The sequence below is a fragment of the Dama dama genome, chromosome 11 (assembly GCF_033118175.1).
Source record: "Dama dama isolate Ldn47 chromosome 11, ASM3311817v1, whole genome shotgun sequence".
NCBI classification, from domain to species: Eukaryota; Metazoa; Chordata; class Mammalia; order Artiodactyla; family Cervidae; genus Dama; species Dama dama.
The window spans coordinates 32,039,436-32,054,523 of NC_083691.1; the positions used below are offsets into that span (position 1 = coordinate 32,039,436).

The 15,088-nt window shown below is 41.8% G+C and overlaps 1 protein-coding gene across 3 annotated transcripts in view; it reads right to left on the minus strand.

The window, feature by feature from the left end:
* Nucleotides 1-604: 604 nt before the first annotated feature.
* Nucleotides 605-15,088, minus strand: part of ASXL2 (ASXL transcriptional regulator 2) — a 114,140-nt gene continuing 99,656 nt past the window's right edge. For 2 of the 3 annotated variants that reach the window (XM_061154964.1, XM_061154965.1), the window contains 3 exons: nucleotides 12,148-12,253; nucleotides 8,914-9,625; nucleotides 605-7,488 (listed from right to left, as the gene is read on the minus strand). In XM_061154964.1, coding sequence (XP_061010947.1) covers nucleotides 5,011-7,488; nucleotides 8,914-9,625; nucleotides 12,148-12,253 — 3,296 coding nt within the window. In that variant the 3' untranslated portion in view covers nucleotides 605-5,010. The remainder of the gene's footprint in view (nucleotides 7,489-8,913; nucleotides 9,626-12,147; nucleotides 12,254-15,088) is intronic. The other variant, XM_061154966.1, reaches the window with a different exon arrangement.

A 15,088-nucleotide genomic window follows, 5' to 3' on the forward strand; every position in this document is an offset into this window, starting at 1 on the left:
CAATCTCAAAATGACTTCTGGAGAGCAGGACTCCAGGTTATCTCCAGGTATGTGGTTAACCTCTCCTCTAACATTTGGCTCAGTCCTCATTTCCATAAACATATTTCTTGGCATTAGAAGAGCAACATTCAAGTTTTCTTCTATCTCCAGATCAATTGGGAAAGACATAAAACTGGCTATGAAATTCACTTCTCAAAGAAGGGAAACAGAATGATTTCTATTATCTTCATGAGATTATTTCTTCATGTAAACTCTATGGCCTGAAGGTGGTGGCAGAGAATGTTAATGAATTATTAACCACTGTGGAAAAAGAAAAACCTACTTCCCCCCTTACAGGTATTTTCTTATCATTCTTTGTCTTAGAAGCATACTACATGTCAATGTATGACAAAAACCACTACAATATTGTAAAGTAATTAGCCTCCAACTAATAAAAATAAATGAAAAAAAAAAAAAGAATGCACTGTGTTTTGTTTTGACTTTCCCAGCAGTAACATTAGGTGGTTAGGAGAGAAAACAAATTTAAGGGTGAAAGCAGAGAGACAGACAGATCGGGAGAATATAATATTTTTACTAGAGTTCTGAAAGAAATACACTACCCTGATTTATCACAAATTTCTCATTTTACTATCTTCTGTGCAATCTGTTGGTAATCTTCCAATAGCAGTATAAGGCAACAACTGAGGGCCCTTACCCACACCACTTTCACATGTATGTCAGACCTCAAGATGCATCAAAAACTCCAAGGTTGTTCATTTTCACTTTAATTATCTTTTACTTAATAATAAAATGAAAAATAAGAATATATGAATACATACAATCTATATACATATATTTATTGCAAATACTTAAAATTCTTATGTAAAATGATTTTTCTATACTTGTGAAAAAATATGTTTTTAAATGGTGTTGACACCAACTTCTCTGTACATACCCTCAATTCCAATGTTAACAATTCCTTTAAAAAGGCAAAAGACACAAAAGTTTAGCATTTACCAAACCAGTCTCTACAAACCTTTAAGCCAGAAGGAAAAAAAATAGCTTGTGGTAAATAAGTCAATTATCTTTTAAAATAAAAAATAAACTCCAAAATGTCCCCTTATTGCATTTTTTTATTTTTTGGAAATAATCTGAGTGTCTTTGAGTAACTTTCTTTGAAATAATTTGTGCCTTAACAGTGAGGTCCTACATTAAACATACCTTATATGAGAAATTCAAAGTCTTCCACTGTCACTTTTTACATAGATATTAAAATATATATTACTTAAAATATATTACTGGAAAGCTATTTTTTAAAATTGATCTTTAATAGTTGTATCAAATGTAAAGCATTAAAAAAAATAAAGTAACCAAGAATCTATGAAGCTCTTACTTCAACTTTAGGAACTGTTTTACCTATTGTTCTCTTTCAATAGGTTATGTAGGTATTGAAACACGGTAGGAAAGATCCCTGCTTATTATTATATTTCTCAGAGTCTCTTTGGACTATTCTATGAATTGAGCTGAAAGCTACCCTTGGCCAAGTTTTTTTGTTTTTTTACTTAGCACATTGTTGTAATGAAATGGGGAGACTTTTCTCTCCTTGCTGTGAAGTGAAATCCCTAAGTCACAGAGAAAACCCTAGTACTGTTTACTGACAGCTCTAAACAGTGATGTCATGACCAGAAAAGACTCCCTCATTTTAACAAATAATTTCACCCAAGAGGCCTTCAGGACTCTTAGGTGAAGAAAGGCAGTAAGAAATTAGGATGGTAAACTATCTGATTATGAATGAGTTTATGCCTTCACCTGGAAGGCAATAAGGTCTTCTTCTGGCTATTTATTTAAATTTGTGGTATCTACACTGTGTGCCTTCCCAGCCCATATAAGTATGCTTCCCCACCACAAGAAAAATTTCCCGTCTGCCAGGTCTAATTTTTAAAAAATGTTACATGGGGTACTACAGACAGCTTCAGTATCTTCAACATAGGTTATTATGTAGGGCAAACAACTTCAGGTTATTTGGCTTTTTTGTTTAATAGGAGGAAGAATTTTAATAAAAAATCTTTAAGATTCAGGGAGCCTTCTCTACTAGACAACTTAGAATATTTGTCAGTGAGACTGAGGTGATAGATACATCATTAATGCCATCTCCCCAAGGTGACCCGCAGTGTAAGGTTATCTGAAGGCAGAGAAGATACCCTGGAGGCATCAGCATCAGGCAACATGCCTGACTAGTCACTGGAAATAGTGCAACTTAATACCATAAAAATAAGCTGAGCACTTATTAGACACATTCCAGACTGAACTGAAAGGTAAAGTAACTGAAAACCTAAGATTAAAAACTGCTTGAAAGGTACTGGAATATGATATTCTAGTAATTTAAAGGTTTTATTGTTCCTACTGCTTCATTTTTGAAAGAGCCAGATTCTAATTTTTGTTCTTTCAGTTCAGTCAGCATTGTAAGATGACCTTCTACCTGACACCACTGTTTCGAAACAAACTGATAAACAGACTGCATTCAATTTTGTACCAATCTAACAGCATCTATTTTCTCATTTAGTCAAGATTGAGGCAGTGCACCTAGCTGACGATGTACTATTTTATTAGCTGGGGGTTATTTGTAAAGAGAATCTGGTGAATGGTACTGCTTAGGGCCTCTCTGCAAGAGCCTGGGTCAAGATGAATAGGCACAATATGGTTTGCTCTCTAAACGGACGTGAAAATCCCTGATGCCTTTCCTCCTTTCCTGGTTAGTCTGTCCATCCTTAGATGAAGAGAACAGTGGAGGAGAGACTTTCTATGATAGGAAAGGCGTGAAGAAGAAAAATCATTTTGAAAATTCAAATTGATCGTTCAAGTTCACCGTAGGGTCAGTTCTGAAACAGTCAACCACTGCAGGCAGGCAGGCCATCTCTCAGTCCTGCCACTAAAGTGGGGAGTGAGAAAGCTAGGAATGGAGAGTTTTAACTATCAACAGGTCTTTTAAACACCCCTTGGGATTACCCAGGGCACTGACAATTTGAGAACAGAACCATGGTTTCTGATTTCTGCTGGTTACTGGCTGGAGAACTTGCTCCTTATCCCTGGATCCTTGCAGATTTCTTATCTGTTAGCTATGTGTGTGCTGGAAGAAAAAGGGAAGTTAGAACATCAAATTGTCTTGGCTGAAACAGAACACAGATATTAACCCTCTATTTGCTTTGGGCCATAAAAAACTCAGAAACAAACAAACAAAGAACAAAAGTAAATAGTTTCTTGTGGGGTTTGAAAGTATTAAGAGTGTACGTACAATTTGAGAGGTGAGGTAGGGAGGGGTTGGTAGTACAATGGGGGCAAAGCTAAGATTATTACTGTCTACTTTCCCCTATCTGGAATGTGACTCCTTAATTAAGGAGTTTAAACTGTTCTGCATTTTGTATATATCACATCCTGAATATTAAGCACGATGACGACTGTGCTAGGTGGCACTAATACACGTTCTTTACACATATAAAATTAGGAGATTTGAAATCAATATGCAAATGATGCACACTGACAATCCCCAACTTTTTAATACCAAATTCTGGTAAATTGTAGATTTATTTTCATGTTCTTTAACCGTGACCTAAACACATGTATTCAAAAATTCTTCAGTAACGAGACAGGATTCAACAAAAAGGAAACAAAAAAAATGAACAAACAAAAATTTGGAGTCGGTATCTCTTCCTTTCTAAATGTTCCCTTAGTCATTCACTAAAGCCCCTTTACATTAGAAACTTCTAATGTTTAGACAGCAGTAATCCAAAACAGGGGACATATTTTCTAAAAGAGGAAAAGTGTCTGACTTTTACAGTGTGTATGCCACACATATATGTTCAAAGGAATATAATTAAGATGACTTCCATGCTCCTCAAATGCCTGGGAGGTCAAAACAGATATAACAGCACGGGGCAAATGTGGTATTAAAGAGTTTTTCTACCTGTAGATACAGCTGACTGTAGAACATTAGGCAACAGGTTGGAGAAAAGAGGGGGAGAGAGAGGGGCTACTTTGTTTCTAGTGTTAAAATTGTCCTCCAAAGTTCCTTAAATTCAGTTCAACAATTTCTGCACCTTTACTCTGCTTACCCAACAAAACACCTTATCACTGACACTTCTCTGTTAATTTTCTACTAGTATTTCAAACTTGTTTGTAAGCTCCCATGAATGACTAAATCCTCAGGGATTATTGCTGGACTCACTGCCCTGCACAGGTGATGGTGACCCGAGGGGTCTAGTGAGGCAACTCTTTCATAGTTCACACTCTCTTCTTCAGGGCAAAGAAGTGGGATTAGGGAATGGCAGGGATTCATAAACTGCAAGCAGAGTGCCTGGCAATAGGACTGGTCTGTGGAAATCAAGAACCAACTCAGAACTTTCAGAGTCAGAAACACTACCTATGAAATTAATGCCTTATCAAAAATAAGAACTGGAGCAGGTTCCACCTAGGTAAAGGGAGTGAGTACACCCTCAATCTAAATTCTGCAAAGGCTGAAGAATCTATGTAAAGCCTGCAGTCAGACTGTCAAGACATAATCAACATGAACAGTCATTTCCTCAGACCATTCCTCCACTCCTTCCTTTCTATAGCCTCTTAGGAAAGGGCAGAAGGGAAATCGCTGCCTTTTACCATGTGTGGCATTAAACTTTTCACATGAAGTGAAAAGTCACATGAAGTGGAACAGCAATCTGAAGTCAAAGTAATACATCATTACCTAAACACCTGGAAAAATGTTAAAACGAGATGTGACATATTTACATGATTTTTAAGTGCAAACTTGTCACAAATTCACAAAGTCTTGCTCGACTTGGACTTACTATACAAGGTGCTCTTTCTCTAAAATGTAAGATCTGTATTCTGTGTTCCTGATTAAGTAACACTTGTCTCTTAAGACAACTCAAACTGAAACCTACTTGTTTATTTCTATGATTCCAAAAGAATGCAAAAACCACATCTATCAACCCTTCCCCATTCCTGTCTCCTTTACAGAGTGCTTTCTTTCTGATCTCATTACCGAACAACGAGGCAGGAGACACACAGTTTGGAAGGGCCGATGCAATCATCGTGGCAGAAGGCTCCACAGCCCTTGCACATGATCATGGCTTTCAATCGGCAGTAACATTTTGAAGGTGTGTCCTCTATGCTGTTCTCTTCAGGAAAGGCCTGGACAGGAATGGTCTGGCCGTGGCTGCCGGCATTCATGGCCTGGCTGGCAGGGATAGCCGTGACAGTCACTGAAAAGGACATGACATCACCAACATTGCTAGGCACCTGACTACAGTCGGGCATCCCCGGGACAGCGGAGTTGTGGTCCATGTCCGATGAGGTGGAGACGTTGATCATGCCTCTGTAGCTTGGCCCGATCTGTGTGGGGCTCCCGTACAGCTTTGGGGTTTGCAGTGGTGGAAGGAGGAGAGACTGATGGGTAGGACTGTCTGCAGGCAGAGGAAGAGACGTAGAATTGAAAAGCTCTGGGCTGCTCCGCATGGTCTTACCTCTCACTGCATGAGCCATCTGCTTCTGCGCTGCCTGAATAAAATCTCTGGCTAGGGTCTTCTCGTCAAAGGTTTGGCCTCGAGTGAACAGGTAATTCTCCTTACTAAAAGGGGTTTGCTCAGGCACTGGTGTCTCTGCCTTCACATTCTTTTTAGCTGCACAGTCACTGGTGGACAGGGTTTCCCTACTGTGTGGTCCTGAACTTGCATCACACTTGCCAGAACTCTGGGCAGCCTGCAGCTCCTCCTTCACCAGGACAGATTCTTGCTCATCATCAGTACTTTCCTCGTCAGTATCATCTTCCTTCCCGCTGCTACTATCTCCTGCTGCATTTTTACAGTCTGTGTATCCCATTTTCAAGGCCTCAGTGGGGCTACTCAGACAAAATCGGTCTTCGGGGTTCACAGAATGGGTCCTCCTAAAGCTCTCTGAACCCCGGCCATATGTGGAAATATTAAGTAAGTAGTGACCTGCCATCGCAGGCTTGGATGTCCTTCTGCCAGCAAAACCCAGCATGAACCTCTGGCTTGTGGAGATGTCCTCGAACTGGAAACCTGAGTGAGTAAAGCTGAACTGCGAGGGCTGCACAAATGAGAGAATGTTCTGCCTCCGAACCCTCTGGCTGAGAGTCTGAAGAATCTGATCTTGGGTGGCCTTACTGAGTCCTTCTTGGTACTGGTGTGTGTCAATGCCAGAGTCCCTTAGATCCTTACCTGAAAAGAGCTGCAGGGGTCTTGGAACCTGGGGGAGCTGCTTGCTTTGCAAAGTTTTACCCAGGTGCTGTGCAGCTGGATGGGACTGTCTCTCGTGAACTTCCTCTCTGGTGCTGTTCTCTGTCATGCTGGTACCCACGAGTGCTCCTACCCTCTTCTCCTCTTTTGTAGTGAGTGGAACAGTTTTCATTTCAACTTTGGTGAGAGGTTTAGGCAGAATTTGCTCCATGGGAACATCTTTGCCCTGCAGCAGCTGAGTTACCAAAGGATTATTAGCAGGGATACTAGAGCTTGGCCTTGAAATGGGTCCATTCATATGTGAAGAAGTTCCCAGAGTTTTAAGGCTAGAAGTTGCCGGCAAAGTGCTCAAGGATGGAGCTGATCCGGTAGGCGCTGTGGTTATGCTGACCTGGTGCACAGGGAGCTTCTCTAAAGTGGCTGTCGTTAACAGAGATGTTAAAGGGGAGGAGGTTAGATCCACTGAAGCGCTAGCACTTATCTCTGCTGAGGCTGGAGGATTTGGGGCATTCTTACTAGAACCTGCTTTAGGCTCCACTGTGCCAGCGGCTGCAAAATGAACAGGCGAGGCACCCGCCATCAGAGGAGGATCTGCTGGAGCTGGAGGTGCTTTCTCCTGCCTACCGTTACTGGGCTCTTGCTGCTGGCTAAGAGAGGCCACAGTGCCTGTTGCCCTGGGGGGATTTAGTTTTTCATTACTTAATTTTCCTAAAGCTGGCAGGAGTGCGTGAGTGTGGGCTGGTGAGGGGACACCTGCGCATGCTCCACCGACGGCAGATGCGGGAGGTACTGAGGGGGTTTGCTGTAGTTGTGCTCCAGGGCCACTATGAGGCTGTGGCTGGCCTGCGGTCCTGGTCTCAGACTGGGACTGAGAGTCTGGCCCAGTGGGTAAAAGCTCTCTCGTACCTCCCCTGCTTCCAGTTCCTGCCAGTTCCAGTGCGGGGCTCTTGCCAGGCTCACTGACTCTGTCTGAGTCAGGATCCCCTCCTCTAGCAGTTCGCCTTTCACCCCCCTCCCCTGGACCCTGTCCACCGCCTGGGCCAGGTCCTGGAATGGTCCCTCCAACTGAGGCGGCAGCAGCGGCTGCGGCGGCGGCGGCGGCGGCTGCCCTCTGTGCTTTGACCAGCTGGGCTTTTGCTTTGATGTCTGCAAGGGTTCTGGCTCCTGTTCTGTTAGGACTAGTGATGGAGATTGGAAAACGAGCCCTGGGAGAGACCTGCGATGTAGGAAACGGCATGGGAGAGATTCTGGAGACCGGGATCTGAAAGAATTAAGGGGGAAAAAAAAACAACAGAACTTAGCTTTCTTTTATAAGAGTAACAAAACTTCATTAACACAAATTCTGAGAATAGGGTGAACACTATGACAAGGATGGGAGGCCTGTGGCTAAGAGACCAATCCATGGAGACAGCCACACAGGTCCGTCTCTAGGGTCCCTTCACCTCCTCTATTGGTGCCAAAGACTCTCCTCCATTGACATTCACTCCCACCCAAAGTCGCAAAGCTCTTTTCTCAACACAACTCTGTCTTAACGTCACTACTACTCACAATAGCTGATCATTTAAGATACAGACCTGACTATGATATCTGCTTAAAATGTGCGTAAAAGCAGGAAGAGCAACAGAAAAAATAAAGTGGCACACTACTGTTGCTGTTTAGTCACGAAGTCATGTCCATCTCTTTGCGACCCCATGGACTGTAGCCCACCAGGCTCCTCTGTCCATGGGATTTCCCAGGCTAGAATACCGCAGAAGGTTGCCATTTTCTTCTCCAGGGGGGGTCTTCCCAATCCCGGGATCAAACCTGTGTCTCCTGCATTGGCAGGAGAATTCTTTACCAGTGAGCCACCTGGGAAGCCTGTCTTTTTATTTCTTGGCTTTACTACGAGGTCCAGGGGAAATTTCTTGTTCTCTTTTATAGACTCACACATGTACAGCTAAGCATACAGGCTGAATTATCTCAAATACAGAGGCCTCTGGATAGCACAAGAAGAAAGACAATGTGTAACCCACCCCACCCACCCAAGAGGGAGTATGTACATATTGTGTACACTGTGAACCGAAGTCATCCTCATGTCTGCTGGCATTATACTTATTCGTAGAACTTTAAAAAAATATATGTGCCCTAAGTCCTATCCCTAAAATTAAAAATTAGAACTCCCAGAGAAAAAATGCATTTCTAAAAACCTTGTGAGGAGATTCTGAATGCATCATTAGGTCTGAAAACACTCAAAACATCAAATCAGTTATGGCAGCAATGAAAGGGTCAAGGTACACTTAAACATCATGGCTCTTGATACAAAGATACATGATCTCTTACATCAATGACCTCCTCCTGTTTACTAATATACTTACAGAATACTTTCCATAATTGCCTTAAAATACAGGAGTAGCCAGCAGGGAGGGTGGGTGCAAGTGGATTACATTAGATTCTCAGATATTTGAATAAGTATTCAAATCCCAATAAAGATCTGTAAGGATCTACTTCTTATTATTTTTTTTTTAGGATCTACTTCTAAATGCCTGTTTCTTAATAATTTTACTCATATACGACCATGGTTACATGCATATCAAATACATACCACTGCTTCCACATTAAGAAACATCACAAACACTTGAAATTTAGTAGGCAAAACCAAAAACTTGTTCAGACCATCTCTCCTCTTCAATTCTTCCTGCTCTCTTACCTTGAGAGGTGGCACTCTCCGCACCTGGAACCTGTCCCCTCTACTGAGAAAGGGCTGTGGGGAGACTTGAAATGGCTGCTGGTGCTGGCGGTGCTCAGTGACACGCGGCCTTTTCTCCCAGCTTGTCGGGGCCTCTTCTTGGGTGAGAGAAGATTTCCTCTTGAGGCTTTCTGGGCTGTGATCAGCCAGAGTTGATGGAGGCTCTTTCATAGTTGTCTCCTGTGGACCTGCTTCTACTGTGGGCTTCATTACTGTTGTTTCTACCCCAGGACTCTTGGGTTTGCTCAGGGCTGTAAGTAAAGCTTCCTGGCTTTCATTTTTATTACAATTTGAAGGTGTAGTGAGATGATTCTCTTTCTCAGATTCCTGTTCAGCAGAGGCAACTGGCTTTTGCTCCATAAGAGCCTCATCCTTCGGGCACTTGATGGGAGGAATGCTGCTAAGCTCATCTGTATTGGTAGCTGGGGAAAGACGGGGCTCTGTGGAGTGTGGCTGCGTCTTATCTTGGCTTTCATGTTCTTCTTTCCTGACTGGTGATGGCATCTGCAGTACTTCTTCCTTAGATTCTAACTGGGGAATTACTGGGACTACACTGACAGGTGAGGCCTCTGAAGGAAGTGTAGATTTTGGTTGCTCAGCTGGGGTTTTCTTTACTTTGGGATCATTGGGTGAAGCTGTCAATTTCTTTGAGTCTTCAAGACTCAGGCCAGAACTAAAAGGTGGAAGAAAAAAAATACTGTAGTTGAGACATCGCCTATGTTATTGAATATATTATGAGATAATGTATACGGCAATATCTGGAAGAACCTGTGATACTTAACAGGTAGTCTTTATGTATTATCATCACTATTATTAATATTAGTGAAAGGTCTGGAGCTAGAGCATCTGGATTCAGGCCCTGGCTCTGACACCTACCATCATGTGATATTAAGTGAGTGAGCAGCCTCTCTTCCTCGGTTTCTTTAACAGTGGTGGTGTTCAGTCCCTAAGTCATGTTCAACTCTTTGCAACCCCATGGACTGCAGCATGCCAGGCTTCCCTGTTCTTCACTATCTCCCAGTTTGTTCAAATTCATGTTCATTGAATCGGTCATGCTATCCAACCACCTAATTTCTTTAATAGTACATTGAAGCTAATCACTTCACAGTGTTGCTAGGATGAGTAACTAATGCATGTAAAGTACTTAAAACAGTGTATCTAGGATATAATAAAACCTCAATGTAATGTTTATTATTATTATTACTTGTGCTTACAAAGGAGCTACATTGTATAGAGAGGCATGCACCACAGACTTCCCACAGAGAAGTGAAAGAAGTCAAAGACTCATGTCCCTTAGGATTGTGGGTTTGGACGATAATTAGCTTGGACAGCAAGGAGATAAACCAGTCCATCCTGAAGGAAATCAATCCTGGATATTCAATGGAATATGCTGATGCTGTATATGCTGATGCTGAAGCTGAAGCTCCAATACTTTGGCCACCTAATGTGAAGAACTGACTCTGGTAAAGCCCTTGATGCTGGGAAAGATTGAAGGCAGGAGGAGAAGGGGATGACAGAGGATGAGATGGTTGGATGGCATCACCGACTCAATGGACATGAGTTTGAGTAAGCTCCATGAGTTGGTGATGGACAGGGAAGCCTGGTGTGCTGTGGTCCATGGGGCTGCAAAGAGTCAGACACAACTGAGCAACTGAACTGAACAGTTTTGTTCTGAAGTCCTGTAGAAAGGCTGGCCCAAGAAATCTAAGGAAACCAGAGGAGATAGTAGGAGAGTTGACTAATCTCTACAGGTTGAAAATGAAAACTGAATTTTTGCAAAGCCCGTTTAAATTTTACTTGGTATAGCTTTAAAATTCTGAGATTAAGCACCTCTGAGCTATCTTGGGAATGAAGGCCAAGTAGGACTTCCTGGCTAACAGCTAGACTACCCTGGAGGGTTTACTACAGATTTCCCCTAATGTCTCAGAATATTACAAGTAGAAATGAGATAGTCCTCTTTGGTGACTTCAAATAATCAGTCCTGTACCCCTGAGATGGAATGGCTAAGGACAAATTTGTACAGTAATCAAATGTAGTCCTTCCCAAAAAGCTGGCAGAAAGTAACAGCTAAAAACAGAAAGATCCAAGAATGGCTGTAACGCTTTATCTACCTAGTAAGGAGGGAATGAAAAATATTTACAGAATAACTGCCACCTGTGATCATGGTCTAAATGTATTCACTTTGATTTTTGTAGAACAGCTCAAAGATCACACAAAGAAGGTAAAAAAACCAGTGTACTGGGCTCTTCATTTCATTAAGAATCACTTCTGAAATGACCACAAAAGGGGATAAGGACATGGAGATAAGGAAAAGAGCCATCTGTTTTCAAGCTATGACTATGGCGTACCCTTAAAGGTTGCCATTAGGTGTACATAAGGAAGCAAGAGAAACTGACAGTAAGACTCTGGGCATGAGTCTTCAATTCTGTTTCAAACAATACTGCTCCACTGTCGTCTATTAAGTGTCCCCATTAAGTTTTTTTTTTCTGGGTCGGGGTGGGGGGATTGGGATGCTTCATGGCTTATGGGATCTTAGTTCCCCAACCAGGGCTTGAACCTGTGCCACTGCAGTGAAAGTGCTGACTGCTAACCACTGGACTGCTAGGGAATTCCTCCCATTAAGATTCTGTGAGGCAAAAAACAAGACTCAGACTACAGTGCTTTAAGAAAAGGGTCTGTATCAGCTATGTAATTCACAGCTGAATCATACACATGATTCAGCTATGTGTATCTCCCAGAGTGTCTTTTAGAGAAGAAAGGCTGTTTAATTACCTGTTAATATTATGGTATGTATTATAGGATTCCTTAGCGATTCTGGATAAGTTATCCTATTGTGGGATAACTGCCTACAGTAAAAAAAAAAAAAAAAAAGGATAGAACTTCTATATTCTTATATATTAAAAAGTTACTGGAAAAAAAGCCAATCTATGCAAAGAAAGGACTCTAATTCAAGAAAATAAAATCTTTTCTTTTTTTAAAGAAACTATACCATCTATAATGGCAATGTGTTAAAGAGTACAAGATTACAAGAAATCCAATTCTGTGTACCTAAGAATTATAAGAAGAAAAAATTTTCTTGGTAAAAAAAATTGAGGAAAATTGCAGACTAGATTTTCTGGGAAGGTAGTAAGATGGAGTAACACATGACATACGTATAGGAATTAACATTTGGTTTACAAAATCTCTTGATATTACCTCTGACCATAGTAGCTTTCAAAGAATTGTTCTTTCCACGGCTCTACTTTTTTCTCCTTCTCAATCTCTTGTCGAATTCTCACCTGCATCTCCGGTGTAAACTCACCTACAATGTACCAAAAAAAGAGATGTTCAATAGGAAAATGTTATTGCAGCTTTCCACTACTGGTAAATCATGATAGAGTCATGAAGGAGTAATACTATCATGTGAAAGTAACAGAAATTTCCCCAAATTCCTCACTGTAAGGGAGAACTACCTAAGTGCCATAAGTTGAAACATACACACTTGCATACCACTCCATGTAGTATCCAGTACTCAGCTGAGTTTAAGTGGGCTTTTCTCTGGGCTTTCCTTGTATCACTCCCTTCCAGCTCCAAATATTCCCTATAGATTCTTTATAAACTTTTTTTTCCACTGGAAAAAATAGTCATATGCTTTCGATAAATAATGACATTGGACATTTTATTATTTAAGTTTTATTTAATGTGGGAGACCTGGGTTTGATCCCTGGGTTGGGAAGATCCCCTCGAGAAGGGAAAGGCTACCCACTCCAGTATTCTGGCCTGGAGAATTCCATGGACTGTGTAATCCATGGGTCACAGAGAGTTGGACATGACTGAGTGACTTTCGCTTTCACTTTCTCTGAGACAATTTGTATTTTAGGCCTTTTAGCTTTAACAGCCAGAGAAGGCAATGGCAATCCACTCCAGTGTTCTTGCCTGGAAAATCCCATGGACGGAGGAGCCTGGTAGGCTGCAGCCCATGGGGTCGCTAAGAGTTGGACACGACTGAGTGACTTCACTTTCACTCTCATGCATTGGAGAAGGAAATGGCAACCCACTTGAGTGTTCTTGCCTGGAGAATCCCAGGGACGGGGGAGCCTGGTGGGCTGCCGTCTATGGGGTCGCACAGAGTCGGATATGACTGAAGTGACTCAGCAGCAGCAGCAGCTTTAACAGCATGATGAACAGCTATGGCCCTGCTTAAAGACATTTTGAGGTTCCAGTGTAAAGGTAGGGAGCTATTTTTGGAGTTGTCAGTTTTCTAATTGTTCCAAAAAGTGTATGAGTCTAGTGCCCTAGCAACAAGACACAATATGCCAAAGACTCAGCTGCTCTGAATATGCCATTTATTTTCATACACTACCAACCACACCTCAAGCCTTCCCACTCCATCAGTAGAGAACAATGAATGTGCTTGATTCAGTTCAGTTCAGTTCAGTTCAGTTGCTCAGTCATGTCCAACTCTTTGCGATCCCATGAATCACAGCACGCCAGGCCTCCCTGTACATCACCAACTCCTGGGGTTTACTCAAACTCATGTCCATTGAGTTGGTGATGCCATCCAACCATCTCATCCTCTGTCGTCCCCTTCTCCTCCTGCCCCCAATCCCTCCCAGCATCATGGTCTTTTCCAATGAGTCAACGCTTCGCATCAGGTGGTCAGAGCACTGGAGTTTCAGCTTCAGCATCAGTCCTTCCAATGAACACCCAGGACTGACTTCCTTTAGGATGGACCGGTTGGATCTCCTCGCAGTCCAAGGGACTCTCAAGAGTCTTCTCCAACACCACAGTTCAAAAGCATCAGTTCTTCGGTGCTCAGCTTTCTTCACAGTCCAACTTTCACATGCATACATGACCAATGGAAAAACCATAGCCTTGACTAGACGGACCTTTGTTGGCAAAGTAATGTCTCTGCTTTTTAATATGTTGTCTAGGTTGGTCATAACTTTCCAAGGAGTAAGCATCTTTTAATTTCATGGCTTGGTAGGCCATCTTAAAACCTGTGCCTGAGACAGGCTGTTTCCCCTTAATTATCTAATACCCAGGACATCAAAGAATAAGTGGAAAGAGTAGATTTGAAGTATAAGACCTCTTAGGTCTTAGAAGTATAAGAAGAGGGGAAGGAAACATGTTAGAGGACATATAATACTTATCACAGTCTTGGGCATATGAGTGGGAGTAGAGGGATTTAGCCATCAGAATCCACCCACAGCCTCTGCTTTTTGGTTGTGTCTACTGGGCTTAATAGAGGAAGGATAAACAGTACTGAACTCTGTTCACAGTGTTCAAAGTTTTTGCTGCTCATAAAATATGATAGCATGTATAGGTATAGCAGTGACTGCTCATATTAAAAAAAAGTAACGTAATAATAGAGGTAGCACTGTTGATAATATCTACTTTAAAAAGTTGGGGAGTAGGGAACATAAATCTAAATTATTCTTAAAAAAAAAAAAAAAGTACTGGTAACAGATATGTTTTAAAGTGCTCAAGTGATTTTGACTCTTTCAGAAAAATGGGGTCTCTGCTCATGGAAATCTTTTAAGAGAAAGGTCAAAGTAATCAGTAAGTGATCCCTTCTACACAGTTGTAGTGATCACTTCTATAACAACTATAAGGAAAAATATAGATATTAATTAGCTGGTCAATTAGCTCCATCAGTGATCTGACAAAAAGTGAGCAATGAATAGCATTCCCAGTGCTCCCCTTATAACTGTATTTATTTTAAAGCTTCTCACACTTGTTTTCACAAGCTATTCCTTGGCACAACCTCCCATAATTTTCAAGTGTTACTTTGCATTCTATGTGTACTGACACAGTGACAAACACAGTATTTGAAATAAAAAAATACCAGACTACAAAACTACAGTCATCAAAACAGTATGGTACTGGCACAAAAACAGAAACACAGATCAACAGAACAGGATAGAAAACCCAAAAATAAGCCCATGCTGTATTATTCTTAGTTGCTCAGTCATGTCCGACTCTTGCGACCCCACAGACTGTAGCCTGTCAGGCTCCTGTGTCCATGGGATTCTCCAGGCAAGAATACTGGAGTGGGCTGCCACTTCCTTGTCCAAAGCTCATGCACCTATGGTCAATTAATCTATGACACAGAAAGCAAGATTCCACAATGTTGGAAAGACAGCCTCTTCAACAA